Below are 13876 nucleotides of genomic sequence, written 5' to 3' on the forward strand. Positions count from 1 at the left end.
AAATATGGAGTAAACTCATACAATAAACAAAGTATAACCTCAAAGTTAATATTTATTACCTTAATATGACAATTCTTCCTCATCAAAATATAACATCAAAGCTGAATATATACCTAGGCTACTAAAGTATCTAAAAGCAAAACAAGAACTGGTTGTAGTTCTCAATCGTAGAGATCATCATCCTCTCCAGCAACTGTGGCTGAAGAAAATGGGGTTGGAGCTGCTTCTTCTCCATTGTTCTCTGTCTGTGGAAATCGAAATTCGGATCCAAACCCACGAGATTGCTGCAAAGTCTGAGCAAATACCTGGTACTTCTTGATGTCTGCATCACTCACACTTCTTCGGGCATGTTTCATTGATTCCTCAAAGTGCGCTGGCTTGATCTCGGGTACCTCATCAGTTTCATCTTCCTCCATGGCTTCGGAGTTACCATTCTTTCTTCTTTCCCTCTCAATATCCTATAAGTGTTTGAAAAGAGGAAAATATTAGTATAATTTTCATTAGTGTTGTGATTTTCATGAGATTTATAAAAAAATTTAGAATAAACTTCAACAAGCGTCTATGATCATGTTTATGCTGCAATTAGGTTTCTTGTATGTCAAGGAATGTTAAGGAAATTTTGTATTAGAAAACGAAAAAAATCTTTGAAGGAGCATAAGTTTTCTTCTGAAATTAGGGTTTTTGCTTGTGCTGCAAATAATTGCTTAATTAACTCAACTGGGGGAAAACCTCTTACCTTCTCAATGTCTTCTCTGATGGCATATTTGCAGGCACGTTGACATATCTCGGTGATATCTGCACCACTAAAACCGCGCGTATAACGGGCAAGAGCTGCTAGGTCAATATCCTTAGAGATGGGTGACTTGCGCAGACATGCTTTAAAAATCTGAAGGCGCGAAGCCTCATCTGGGAGCGGGATGTAGATAAGTTGGTCAAGACGTCCAGGCCTGAGCAATGCCGGGTCAATAATGTCTGGCCTGTTTGTCGCCCCAATGACAAAGACGGTTTTCTTTGCATTCATTCCATCCATTTCGGTTAGAAGTTGGTTCAAGACTCTGTCTCCAGCACCACCAGCATCCCCCACAGAATTGCCACGCTGATAGAGGAGGGGGTTTGTGAGTTAGTTCAAAGCGAAAAATAGTAAACCTCAAAAGAAACAAGTAAATTAACCAGTAAACAGACTTTACAATGTGATTGAAAGGAACAAAAATATAATCGTAAGTACCTGAGTTGCAATTGAGTCTAGCTCATCAAAGAAAAGAACACAAGGAGCAGATTGGCGAGCCTTGTCAAATATCTCACGCACATTCGCCTCACTTTCTCCGAACCACATTGTTAGCAGCTCGGGTCCTTTGATACTGATGAAGTTGGCCTGACATTCATTGGCAATTGCCTTGGCGAGAAGGGTTTTCCCACAGCCAGGTGGTCCATAAAAGAGAACGCCCTTAGAAGGTGACATCCCAAATTTCTCAAACATCTCTGGATGCTCCACGGGGAGTTTAATAGTCTGCCAGAGGTAAAGTAATTAGTATAAATTTTGGTCCAAAAATATTACGTATTGAAGAGGAAGATGAATCGAATCACAAACCTCTTGAAGTTCTCTTTTGACGTTCTCCAACCCGCCAATGGCATCCCACGAAACATTAGGTACCTCCACAACCTGTAAAACAAGAAAACAAGTTATCATCTCAAGTCCAAAGATATTCTGACTCTCTGAGTAGCAGCATCCAAAAAACAAGTTAAGCTTGCTTGCTACCCCAAAACTTCAACAACAACAACAACAACAACAACAACAAAGCCTTTTCCCACTAAGTGGGGTCGGCTATATGAATCCTAGAACGCCATTGCGCTCGGTTTTGTGTCATGTCCTCCGTTAGATCCAAGTACTCTAAGTCTTTTCTTAGAGTCTCTTCCAAAGTTTTCCTAGGTCTTCCTCTACCCCTTCGGCCCTGAACCTCTGTCCCGTAGTCACATCTTCGAACCGGAGCGTCAGTCGGCCTTCTTTGCACATGTCCAAATCACCAGAGCCGATTTTCTCTCATCTTTCCTACAATTTCGGCTACTCCTACTGTACCTCGGATATCCTCATTCCCAATCTTATCCTTTCTCGTGTGCCCACACATCCCACGAAGCATCCTCATCTCCGCTACACCCATTTTGTGTACGTGTTGATGCTTCACCACCCAACATTCTCTGCCATACAACATCGCTGGCCTTATTGCCGTCCTATAAAATTTTCCCTTGAGCTTCAGTGGCCTACGACGGTCACACAACACGCCGGATGCACTCTTTCCATCCAGCTCGTATTCTATGGTTGAGATCTCCATCTAATTCTCCGTTCTCTTGCAAGATAGATCATAGGTAACGAAAACGGTCGCTTTTTGTGATCTTCGCTAGATTGCTCCGGTCATTAGTGTGGATAAGTATATAAATGGATAGAGATAGGAAAGCAAACACAAGATGTACGTGGTTCACCCAGATTGGCTACGTCCACGGAATAGAAGAGTTCTCATTAATTGTGAAGGGTTTACACAAGTACATAGGTTCAAGCTCTCCTTTAGTGAGTACGAGTGAATGATTTAGTACAAATGACATTAGGAAATATTGTGGGAGAATGATCTCGTAATCATGAAACTTCTAAGTATCGGAGTGTGGTGTCGTCTTGACTTGCCTTATCTGTCTCATAGGTAGATGTGGCATCTTCTCTGGAAGTACTCTTCCTCCATCCAGGGGTGGTATCTTTAACTGGTGGAGATGCACAAGGTAATGTATCAATTTCACTTGAAGCTTACTTGTAGTTTCAGGCTTGGTCAAGCGCGATACAAACCATGTAGTAGGAGTCCCCCAAGTCGCCGGGCTAGGGGGTCTGCTGAAAGAGGTGACAGACAAGGTAAGCAATCAGAGCTCCGACTGATTGTTCACCTTCTCCCCATCTTGCAGCAGCATGAAGGATAAAGAGAAGAAAAATGAGAAGAGATGATATGAGATACTTTTGCTTTTGAAGAAGTAACTTTCCACAGGCTTATTCTTGAACTGAGCTGGAGGGTTTTCTGGTTTCCTCCAAAGTATAAGGCCGACTGAAGAATTTGAGGGTCAAAACAAGTCCATCAAATCTAGAGTACGTTCCACCCTGCTGATATGGGATACTTTTGCTTTTGACAGAGTAATGGATGTATCGGCACGTGTGCTGTTACGCTTGTCTCCACATGCTTCCTTGTATCCTTCGCACTTGCCCTATCTGTTCCTCAAGCAGATGCGGAATCTTCCCTGGAAACATAAGATGTTGAAGATGAGTACTCGAGAGCAATGCCAGGTAAGTAATCAAGTAAGGGGTTCCAGGCAGTCAGTTCCTGGCTGGAAGCTTGATTCCAAGTGCTGACTGATTGCTCTCTTTCTCCTTGTCTTGCAGGTAAAAACAAGGCCAAAAGAAAAAACAGGGAAAAAGCATGATATGGGATACTCTTGCTTTTAACCCTGATGATATGAGATATTCTTGCTCTAGTATAGCTTGTTTGCAGAGGTATTATCGGGGGGAAAGAAAGCTGAATATTTCGAAAGGCTTTGTTGGGAGTGCCCTATCAAATATGATGAAGGGTTGAGCATTTTTGCAGGTCTGCCTGTCCGTTGGGGATGGAGGTCGACATATATAGGAGTCTCCCTAACAACAAGTAGTAATGCTATTCCTTTACCCTGCTTGGTCATAGCACGGTAGTAGGAGCTGCCAGTTTCACATGTTTTAACTCTGTCAGAGCACTTTGAAAAAGTGGTCTGTGGTATCTGGCTCTTGAGATTCGGAGAACGATGCCTCTTCGATTTTTGAGAAAGCAATCATGTTGGGGGTCTGACTCTCGAGATTCGGAGAGCAGTGTCTCTTCGATTTTTGAGGAAGTAATCATGTTGGGAGTCTGGCTCTCGAGATTCGGAGGGCGGTGCCTCTTCGATTTTGGAGCAAGCAATCTTGTTGGGAGTGTTGTCTCGAATGTGAGTAAAGGTTGGACATGTTTGCTAGTCTACCTTGCCACGAAGCACAAAGGTTGACACATAGGGACTTTCCAATTATCCAGCAATGGTACTGTTCCTTTACCCTCTCTTCGATTTTGAGAAAGTAGTCATGTTGGGAGTCTGGCTCTCGAGATTCGGAGGACGGTGCCTCTTCGATTTTGGAGCAAGCAATCTTGTTGGGACTGTTTTCTCGAATGTGAGTAAAGGTTGGGCATGTTTGCTAGTCTACCTTGCCACGAAGCACAGAGGTTGACACACAGGGACTTTCCAATTATCCAGCAGTGGTACTGTTCCTTTACCCTTGTGGGTAATAATATGGTAGCTAGACCTTCAAAATTTATGTGTCTAAACTTTGTTAGTGCTGTTTCTTTGCTATTCTTTTACCTTTCTTGGTCAGAGCGATGTAGTGGGAGCTGCAAGCTTCACGTGCTCAACTTTGGCAGAGAACTTTGGCAAAGTGATCTGTGGTACCCATGAGTTATTGTTGCGTGTGGGAAGTGGGTGATTGAACAGTAAGATTCATGTGCTTTCTACTTCACCAGAAGTCTTCGACAGAATGCCCATAATTTCTGCAAAGCTGAGTGTGCGTGTGACAGGTGCTGACAAGGCTAGAAAAGTAGGTGCCTCTTTGATTTCTGAGATCGGCCCTCGTGGTCTCTGAGCAGCCCAGCTTTTGAGAAAGCGAGCGCCTCTTCGATTGATTCGGAGAACGGTGCCTCACCGATTTTTGAGAAAGCAATCATGCTGGGGGTCTGGCTCTCGAGATTCGGGGAGCAGTGTCTCTTCGATTTTTGAGAAAGTAATCATGTTGGGAGAGTGGCTCTCGAGATTCGGAGGGCGGTGCCTCTTCGATTTTGGAGCAAGCAATCTTGTTGGGAGTGTTTTCTCGAATGTGAGTAAAGGTTGGGCATGTTTGCTAGTCTACCTTGCCACGAAGCACAGAGGTTGACACACAGGGACTTTCCAATTATCCAGCAATGGTACTGTTCCTTTACCCTCTCTTCGATTTTTAAGAAAGTAGTCATGTTGGGAGTCTGGCTCTTTAGATTCGGAGGACGGTGCCTCTTCGATTTTGGAGCAAGCAATCTTATTGGGAGTGTTTTCTCGAATGTGAGTAAAGGTTGGGCATGTTTGCTAGTCTACCTTGCCACGAAGCACAGAGGTTGACATACATGGACTTTCCAATTATCCAGCAGTGGTACTGTTCCTTTACCCTTGTGGGTAATAATATGGTAGCTAGACCTTCAAAATTTATGGGTCTAAACTTTGTTAGTGCTGTTTCTTTGCTATTCTTTTACCCTTCTTGGTCAGAGCGATGTAGTGGGAGCTGCAAGCTTCACGTGCTCAACTTTGGCAGAGAACTTTGGCAAAGTTATCTGTGGTACCCATGAGCTATTGTTGCGTGTGGGAAGTGGGTGATTGAACAGTAAGATTCATGTGTTTTCTACTTCCCCAGAAGTCTTTGACAGAATGCCCATAATTTCCGCAAAGCTGAGTGTGCGTGTGACAGGTGCTGACAAGGCTGGAAAAGTAGGTGCCTCTTCGATTTCTGAGATCGGCCCTCGTGGTCTCTAGGGAGCCCAGCTTTTGAGAAAGCGAGTGCCTCTTCGATTTCTGAGATCGGCCTTCGTGGTCTTTGAGCAGCCCAACTTTTGAGAAAGCAAACGGCTCTTCGATTTCTGAGATCAACCCTCGTGATCTCTAAGCAGCCCAACTTTTGAGAAAGCAAACGCCTCTTCGATTTCTGAGCAGGCGCCTCTTTGATTTCTGAAGCTCCGTCGAGTGTAGATTTTTATAGGGGCTGGCATTAAGTTCCAAAGCACACTTGAATCTCCACCAGTAGAAGCTTCATTCTTGCACTTCTAAGATCTTGATTTGTCCGACCTCTTCTCTCTTCAACACCTTTGAAAATGTCTGGCCCCTCCGACCGTCGTTTTGACTTGAACCTTGTTGAAGAGGCAGCCCCGCCTTCTCCAGACAACATATGGCGCCCATCCTTCGTCTCCCCAACTGGTCCTCTTACCGTTGGGGATTCCGTGATGAAGAATGATATGACCGCTGCGGTGGTGGCCAGGAACCTTCTCACTCCCAAAGATAACAGACTACTTTCCAAACGGTCTGATGAGTTAGCTGTTAAGGATTCGCTGGCTCTCAGTGTTCAGTGTGCAGGTTCTGTGTCTAATATGGCACAACGCCTATTTGCTCGAACCCGCCAAGTTGAATCATTGGCGGCTGAAGTGATGAGTCTCAAACAGGAGATTAGAGGGCTCAAGCATGAGAATAAACAGTTGCACCGGCTCGCACATGACTATGCTACAAACATGAAGAGGAAGCTTGACCAGATGAAGGAAACTGATGGTCAGGTTTTACTTGATCATCAGAGATTTGTGGGTTTGTTCCAAAGGCATTTATTGCCTTCGTCTTCTGGGGCTGTACCGCGTAATGAAGCTCCAAATGATCAACCTCTGATGCCTCCTCCTTCTAGGGTTCTGTCCAGTACTGAGGCTCCAAATGATCCCCCTCCGGTGCCTTCTCTTTCTGGGGCTCTACCGACTGCTGAGACTTCTCCTAAGCAACCTTTGTGAAGGCTCCCTCTTGTGTGTTTATTTTGACTCATGTATATGTACATATTTGTAGCTTATCGGGGATATCAATAAATAAGCTTTCCTTCATTTCAACGTATTGTGTTAAATACACCAAAGCCTTCTTCGCTAAGTTCTTTGAATTTTCTTTTGTTGAAGCTTGTATGTTGAAGCTTTCTGAGTGGAGCATGTAGGTTGGGGTAGTGTTCCCTTAATTTCCCGAGTGAGGAAAACTTCTTGGTTGGAGACTTGGAAAATCCAAGTCACTGAGTGGGATCGGCTATATGAATCTTAGAACGCCATTGTGCTCGATCCTGTGTCATGTCCTTCGTTAGATCCAAGTACGCTAAGTCTTTTCTTAGAGTCTCTTCCAAAGTTTTCCTAGGTCTTCCTCTACCCCTTCGGCCCTGAACCTCTGTCCCATAGTCGCATCTTCTAATCGGAGCGTCAGTAGGCCTTCTTTGCACATGTCCAAACCACCGTAACCGATTTTCTCTCATCTTTCCTTCAATTTCGGCTACTCCTACTTTACCCCGGATATCCTCATTCCTAATCTTATCCTTTCTCGTGTGCCCACACATCCAACGAAGCATCCTCATCTCCGCTACACCCATTTTGTGTACGTGTTGATGTTTCACCGCCCAACATTCTGTGCCATACAGCATTGTCGGCCTTATTGCCGTCCTATAAAATTTTCCCTTGAGCTTCAGTGGCATACGGCGGTCACACAACACGCCGGATGCACTCTTCCACTTCATCCATCCAGCTTGTATTCTATGGTTGAGATCTCCATCTAATTCTCCGTTCTTTTGCAAGATAGATCCTAGGTAACGAAAACGGTCGCTCTTTGGTATTTCTTGATCTCCGATCCTCACCCCTAACTCGTTTTGGCCTCCATTTGCACTGAACTTGCACTCCATATATTCTGTCTTTGATCGGCTGAGGCGAAGACCTTTAGATTCCAACACTTCTCTCCAAAGGTTAAGCTTTGCATTTACCCCTTCCTGAGTTTCATCTATCAACACTATATCGTCTGCGAAAAGCATACACTAAGGAATATCATCTTGAATATGTCCTGTTAACTCATCCATTACCAACGCAAAAAGGTAAGGACTTAAGGATGAGCCTTGATGTAATCCTACAGTTATGGGAAAGCTTTCGGTTTGTCCTTCATGAGTTCTTACGGCGGTCTTTGCTCCTTCATACATATCCTTTATAGCTTGGATATATGCTACTCGTACTCCTTTCTTCTCTAAAATCCTCCAAAGAATGTCTCTTGGGACCCTATCATACGCTTTTTCCAAATCTATAAAGACCATGTGTAAATCCTTTTTCCCATCTCTATATCTTTCCATCAATCTTCGTAAGAGATAGATTGCCTCCATGGTTGAGCGCCCTGGCATGAACCCGAATTGGTTGTCCGAAACCCGTGTCTCTTGCCTCAATCTATGCTCAATGACTCTCTCCCAGAGCTTCATTGTATGACTCATTAGCTTAATACCCCTATAGTTCAAAAAAAATAAAAAAACTCAATCTATGCTCAATGACTCTCTCCCAGAGCTTCATTGTATGACTCATTAGCTTAATACCCCAAAACTTCAAAAAAAATAAAAAAATAAAACATACAGTTTCGCGCAAGGCAGAAGGATTTGTAGAGGACAGTGCGGTCTGGAAGTGTTCATTCGTCACAGCCATCGAATTCAACACCTCAGCATCAATCGTATCGTCTTCCAAGTCAATAACATCCATTTTTTCACGGATGCACTGGAGCGCAGCCTCTGTGGAGAGAGCGGCAAGATCTGCACCAACAAAACCATGGGTATCTTTTGCAACTCGTTCGAGATCAACCTGTAAGAGTTACAAAACACCAAGTAATTAACATAATTTATTGCAATGCAGGATAAACGATATGAAAATTCGAGGATAGAAGATCTTACATCATCTGCAAGTTTCATCCTCTTTGTATGGATTCGCAAAACTTCCAATCTTCCAACTTCATCCGGGACACCAATGTCAATCTCTCTATCGAATCTTCCAAATCTCCTTAGAGCAGGGTCGATGCTGTTTGGCCTATTCGTTGCTCCCATTACAATGACATGCGCACGGGACTTAAGGCCGTCCATTAAAGTCAGGAGCTGGGAAACTATACGCCTTTCCACTTCACCGTGGGTCTTTTCCCTCTTCGGAGCAATAGAATCTATCTCATCAATAAAAATGATTGAGGGTGCATTCTTTTCAGCTTCCTGAAACGCCTTCCTCAAGTTGCTTTCACTTTCACCTGCCATCTTGGACATTATTTCAGGTCCATTGATCAAAAAGAAGAACGCTCCAGTCTCATTTGCTACAGCCCTTGCAATCAATGTTTTCCCAGTCCCGGGTGGCCCATAGAGTAAAATCCCCTTCGGGGGTTTCACTCCAATCGATTTGAAGAGCTGTGGATGTCTAAGAGGCAGTTCTACTAACTCGCGTATCTGAGCCATTTGCTTTCTAACACCTCCAACATCATCATATCCTACATCCTCTAGTCTTTCCTCGTCCTCGCGTTTGACAGGCTCTCCCTCACAGAAAATCTCAGTATCCGGCGCAACAATGCAGTACTCATCAGGGTCTGTCTCAATGACCTTGAACTCAATGCTTCGCATCATGCCCCGAACTAGGAAAAGATCACCCTTCCTCACAGGGCGGTAAGCTTCCGCAAAGTATGCTGCCAACCAAGTAACAATGTTAAGAGACATGTCACAGAGGCACAAAGTGTAATTGCAAAAAAATATTTATGCGTCACATAAACAGTAAAAAAGGAAATAATTTTCGAAGAGAATACTCACGCTTCAAATATGCATCGAATAAGCTTCCTGTCACGCCTTCAATTGTATCATCGATTGGAAGGATGTGAACCTTCTTTCCATACTTAACATCAGGGCAGGGATGAACAGACACAATATCCCCGAGGCGAACCCTAAGATTAGCTCTCACAACTTTGCTCATTCTGATTTTCGGCTCCTCGCATTCGCTATCAGCCATAACAATGCAAACTGTGTCTCTCCTTTTCTTCCCCTGTACACCCAAAAAGGAAATAGTGAGATTTAATTTCTAGGCATTAGACACTTAAAGTTCGAGGCATTAGAAACATAGAAGAGCGAAATATACCTTAATTAAAACAGTGTCTCCACGGAAAAACTGAAGCTTTTCCATTGCAGAAGGGTGCAAGGAAATCACAGAATTATTATCATTGACAGCTTCATCGACAACAAGGCGATTAGGAGACTTCTTTCGTTCCAAAATGGCGGTCGAAAAATCTTTCTTGTTACTTTTCCTGTATTTGCAAAAATAAATACTTCAGTTTCTACTTTCTCGTAACGAAGCACTCACCAAAAACCAAAAGGGAAAATCACCAATGTGCATAAATTAAGAATCTAACAAATATCAAATTGTATCATTCAAAACCAGAATCCTGCATTACAAGACTTTCGGCAAAAGTTAAACATGAACTCCCCTGTAATTTCACGCTACAAAATTGTTATGTGGCTCTCTCCCCCTACCATAACCAAGCAATGCAAACACAGCGGTAGACGAGCATTCTTTGGAAACAAAAATATGGTGCAGAAAAAAGAAAGGTTGAATCTATCGAGTTCAAGATTAGCTAGAGCGGATGTGCTCCCCATGTGCACTGAGTTTGAATTCAGTCAGGGAAGTTTAGATTAGTTTAAAGTAGAATACCGTTTACATTGAATTAACAAAAACAACAAACACAAGCATAGACACATACACTGCCGTAAACCCTAAACCCTATTCAGTTTCATGAAAATTTTAGAAGTTAGGTTCTTTTCATGAAATTTTCACACGAAACAAACAGAGGCTAATACGAACTGCGAGAGCAATAACATATGGCTACGAATACATACGGGTCCGAGGACGAAGACGGCTGGGATTGATCAGGAGCAGATGGACTAGGTGGCGCCATTGTTGCTGCTTCTTTGGTTATGGTTTTTGGTGGTTTCGTTCGATCGTCAACAAAAGGCTTTTGGGAGTTTGGAAATCTGCAAAGTATGTGACAGTGAGAAAGGTGTTTCGTATTTATAAGAAGCTATAGAGGAAAGAGTGCACCTATTCCGTTTAGGAGTAGGGGGTCTCTCCAGCAAAGGAGTAGGAGTTTTATTCCGGTTACTTGCGGAAAAAGATACTTCTCTGCCAACGTGGCAAGAGGACCAAATACAAACCTCCACAGAAAAGTTATGGGTTATTTATTGTTTGATCCCTGTAAATTGGGCGAAGTTCCACTTGGGTCATTATAGCTTCAGTTGTTGGGGTTTAAGTCCTTGTAATCGACTAGGAAAACTAATGAAAATGGTTTGAAAACTTTGAGTTTTAACGAAAATGACAAAATAAAAGGTAAAGTGAATAGTACAAGAATTGACTTTTTAGTGAAAAATGTGGTTTTTCGTCAAAGTGAAAAGTACCATGAGCCTTTCGTTAAAGTTCCTTTAAAAAAACTTAATTTGATAATTTTTTTGCTAAATTAAGGGTGGTGTTATCTACACACCTCTTTTTATCTTTTACATGCATCTGTTAATTTATGTCATTTAATCATCTTTAATTCATTCAATTCAATGGTTGAAAATTGAGAAATGTGTGAAAAATGTAAAATAAGGTGTGTGGATAGCACCATCCTAAATTAATTTGTGTGAGGTTAAATTGGTCTTTACATAGGTATATAACATGCACATGCCCCTCAATTTCTAATTTCTGAAAATAGAACATTGACCGAATCAAATTAGTCCCTAAATTGCGACATTTATAAAGTTATACGGACTTAAATCGCAATAATTGAAACTATATACACTAAGGTGAAATTTCCCCCAAATACATAAACTAAAATCAAATTTGTTTGCAACGGGTTATAGTTCAGTTGTTAAGAGCATTTTTTCCCACCGTTGAGGTCATAATTTTGATTCTCACTTTCGCACTATTGCTTCTATAAAATAAGCAGAAAACAAGAGAGTGATTTTTGCACTTTGTTGTTTTAGTCATTTAATTGAATACCTCAACCAAAAATCAAGGGATGGAATTAAGCAGAGAAATGTAGAAAATCAAAATTAAAGTGGAAATCACTTCTTGAAAACTCAATACTTTTGGCAAAATGTTATTGGGCCCAGCCATAAAATAACTTCGGCTCTCTCTGGCATGGCCCGGCCCAACTCAAGTATTCTTCTGCAAATCAAAGAGGGCGCGCAGAGAAACAGGCGGAAGAAAACATGGGTAGTCAAATCTTCAAACTTTCGCCACCCATTTCGGAAAATCCAAAGTTCAGGTACTAAATTTCTTGAAGAAAGCTGATTTCAGTGAAATTTATGAATTATGAAGTGTGTTTAGAAGGAATTAATCATAATTAAGAGGATTGATTATGTGGTAATTAGATATTAGCTAACCCATCAGCCCTTTTTTGTTTTCTGTAGTTAAAGATTCAAGCTTTGTACGTTTGGTGCAATATTGCAATGCTAATTAGTTTGAAGGTGATGTGTGATTGTCATGATTAAGAAGTATGTTAGAGGAATTAATCATGATTAACAAGATTAGCATTTTGGTAATTAGATATAAGAACCCACAACCCCTTTTATTTTGCTTGGTTTTCTGTAGTTTGTAGTAGAATTAATGGCTTAAAGGTTCAGGCTTTGTGTATTTGATTAATTTAAGGTGAGGGGATAGTTTGTCACCTAATTTAAGGTGAGGCTTCAGGTCACGAAGCTATGAGCCAAATGTTGCTATATTTGAAGGACTGACATTTTGTGAAGGTACTAGTTAGAGACTTAGTATTCACCTTTATTTATGGTGAATTACAGGGCTGTTGATGACTTACTTAGTTTCATGGTGATTTATCCAGGAGTACCTGGAATATGAAGCATATAAAACTCCGGTGTTCTTTTGTGATGATTGGCTCAACATGTATCTTGACAATTATCACATGCACAATGATCTCAAACATTTACTCAGAAAAGTAATGAAATAAGTTGCTCGGATTATCGACGTTTTGTTTACATGGGAGCAAAAGGTTACAGAATATTAGTGATACGTTCATTCTTTCTCTCTCGCTCTCTAGTCTTAGATATGATCTGAGTCAAATTTTTCGAGGATATTAGCTGTACCTTTCTTTGGTTTATGCAGGTACTTAGACTCCTCTTCATGCTGATGTTTTCAGGTCATACAGCTGGTCAGCGAATATGTGTGGCAAAAAGCGGTGGATTTTGATCTCACCTTTCAAAGTCATCGTGTGTTTGGCGGCTACATTTACCTGCAATAATAGTAATCAGTTAGATCTTAGTTGGGACATTTTGATACTGTATTGCTCTGATGAAAGAAGCATGTATTTCTCTGCTTATCCAACTCTTGCTCTCTCTCTTTCTGTAGCTAAAAGCTGTGTACATAATATCTCTGGTGATGTTAGCGAAACTAATGTTCCTGGTTTTTAAAAGGTAAATCATCAATCTATATCTTCAAGTTTTCTCTTGTCTAATTGTATTTTTGCTGCTTTTCGTGTATTGAGCAGGCTTTGTTGTTGTTGTTGTTCGTGTATTGAGCAGGCAATCTGGTTGGAGTGCATTCAAGAACCAAACGAGATTATCTTTGTACCGAGCGGATGGTATCATCAAGTCCATAATTTGGTATTTCTTCAAGTTTGTTTTGTGCTTGTTGTTCCATTCTATCATAATGCTTTCAGGAAGATAGAATTTCCATTAACCACAATTGGTTCAATGCTTATAATCTTCATTGGGTGTTAAGTGGAACACTACTCCAAGTATATCGTGTTAAATTCTAGCGTTCCATGTAAAGCTGGCGATGCCAGTGTTCTATGGCACTAATTTATATCTATTTAATTGTAGTGGGATTGGCTTTTGAGGGAGTACTACGAGGCTAAGGAGTACATAGAAGACATCAAGGATATATGTGATTTGAAGGTCTCTGCCAACGCAACCTTGCCGCTAATACAGGTAATGTTTAAACTTCTGAAGAAAGCTTAAACTCGGTAGAAGACAGTTATCCTAATATTCTAGCAGGTGTACATGCAATAGCCTAAAGCTTGCATCTAATATAAAATCTATTGAAGATCTGACAGGAGTCATGGATTTCATTTGGATTTCCGGGAAACCTTAACTGATCCTGAGTTCTTTAAACTTAATACTGATTTGGGAAGTATATATGGGATGGTACACATGCAACCGGACTGTAGTTGTGATACTAAGAAAGCTTGGTTAGATGATATGAGGGACATGGACATTGTAGGTGTTGGAATTTATTAG

General features: G+C 41.6%; 2 protein-coding genes across 2 annotated transcripts; one reads left to right on the forward strand and one right to left on the reverse strand.

Moving 5' to 3' along the window:
* On the reverse strand, positions 1-10680 carry LOC126626152 (cell division cycle protein 48 homolog). Its single transcript, XM_050295378.1, has 9 exons — positions 10487-10680; positions 9732-9897; positions 9410-9638; positions 8522-9288; positions 8211-8432; positions 1589-1660; positions 1226-1507; positions 737-1096; positions 1-458 (listed from the first exon to the last, which is right to left on the reverse strand). The coding sequence occupies exons 1-9, from the start codon at positions 10543-10545 to the stop codon at positions 162-164; spliced, it is 2454 nt and encodes an 817-aa protein (XP_050151335.1). The 5' UTR covers positions 10546-10680; the 3' UTR covers positions 1-161.
* A 2119-nt stretch (positions 10681-12799) lies between these two features.
* Positions 12800-13876, forward strand: LOC126625602 (arginine-specific demethylase JMJ20-like). Its single transcript, XM_050294652.1, has 5 exons — positions 12800-13040; positions 13126-13148; positions 13297-13374; positions 13460-13572; positions 13684-13876. The coding sequence occupies exons 1-5, from the start codon at positions 12800-12802 to the stop codon at positions 13874-13876; spliced, it is 648 nt and encodes a 215-aa protein (XP_050150609.1).

This window comes from Malus sylvestris, chromosome 6, assembly GCF_916048215.2.
Source record: "Malus sylvestris chromosome 6, drMalSylv7.2, whole genome shotgun sequence".
In the NCBI taxonomy this organism is placed as follows: Eukaryota; Viridiplantae; Streptophyta; class Magnoliopsida; order Rosales; family Rosaceae; genus Malus; species Malus sylvestris.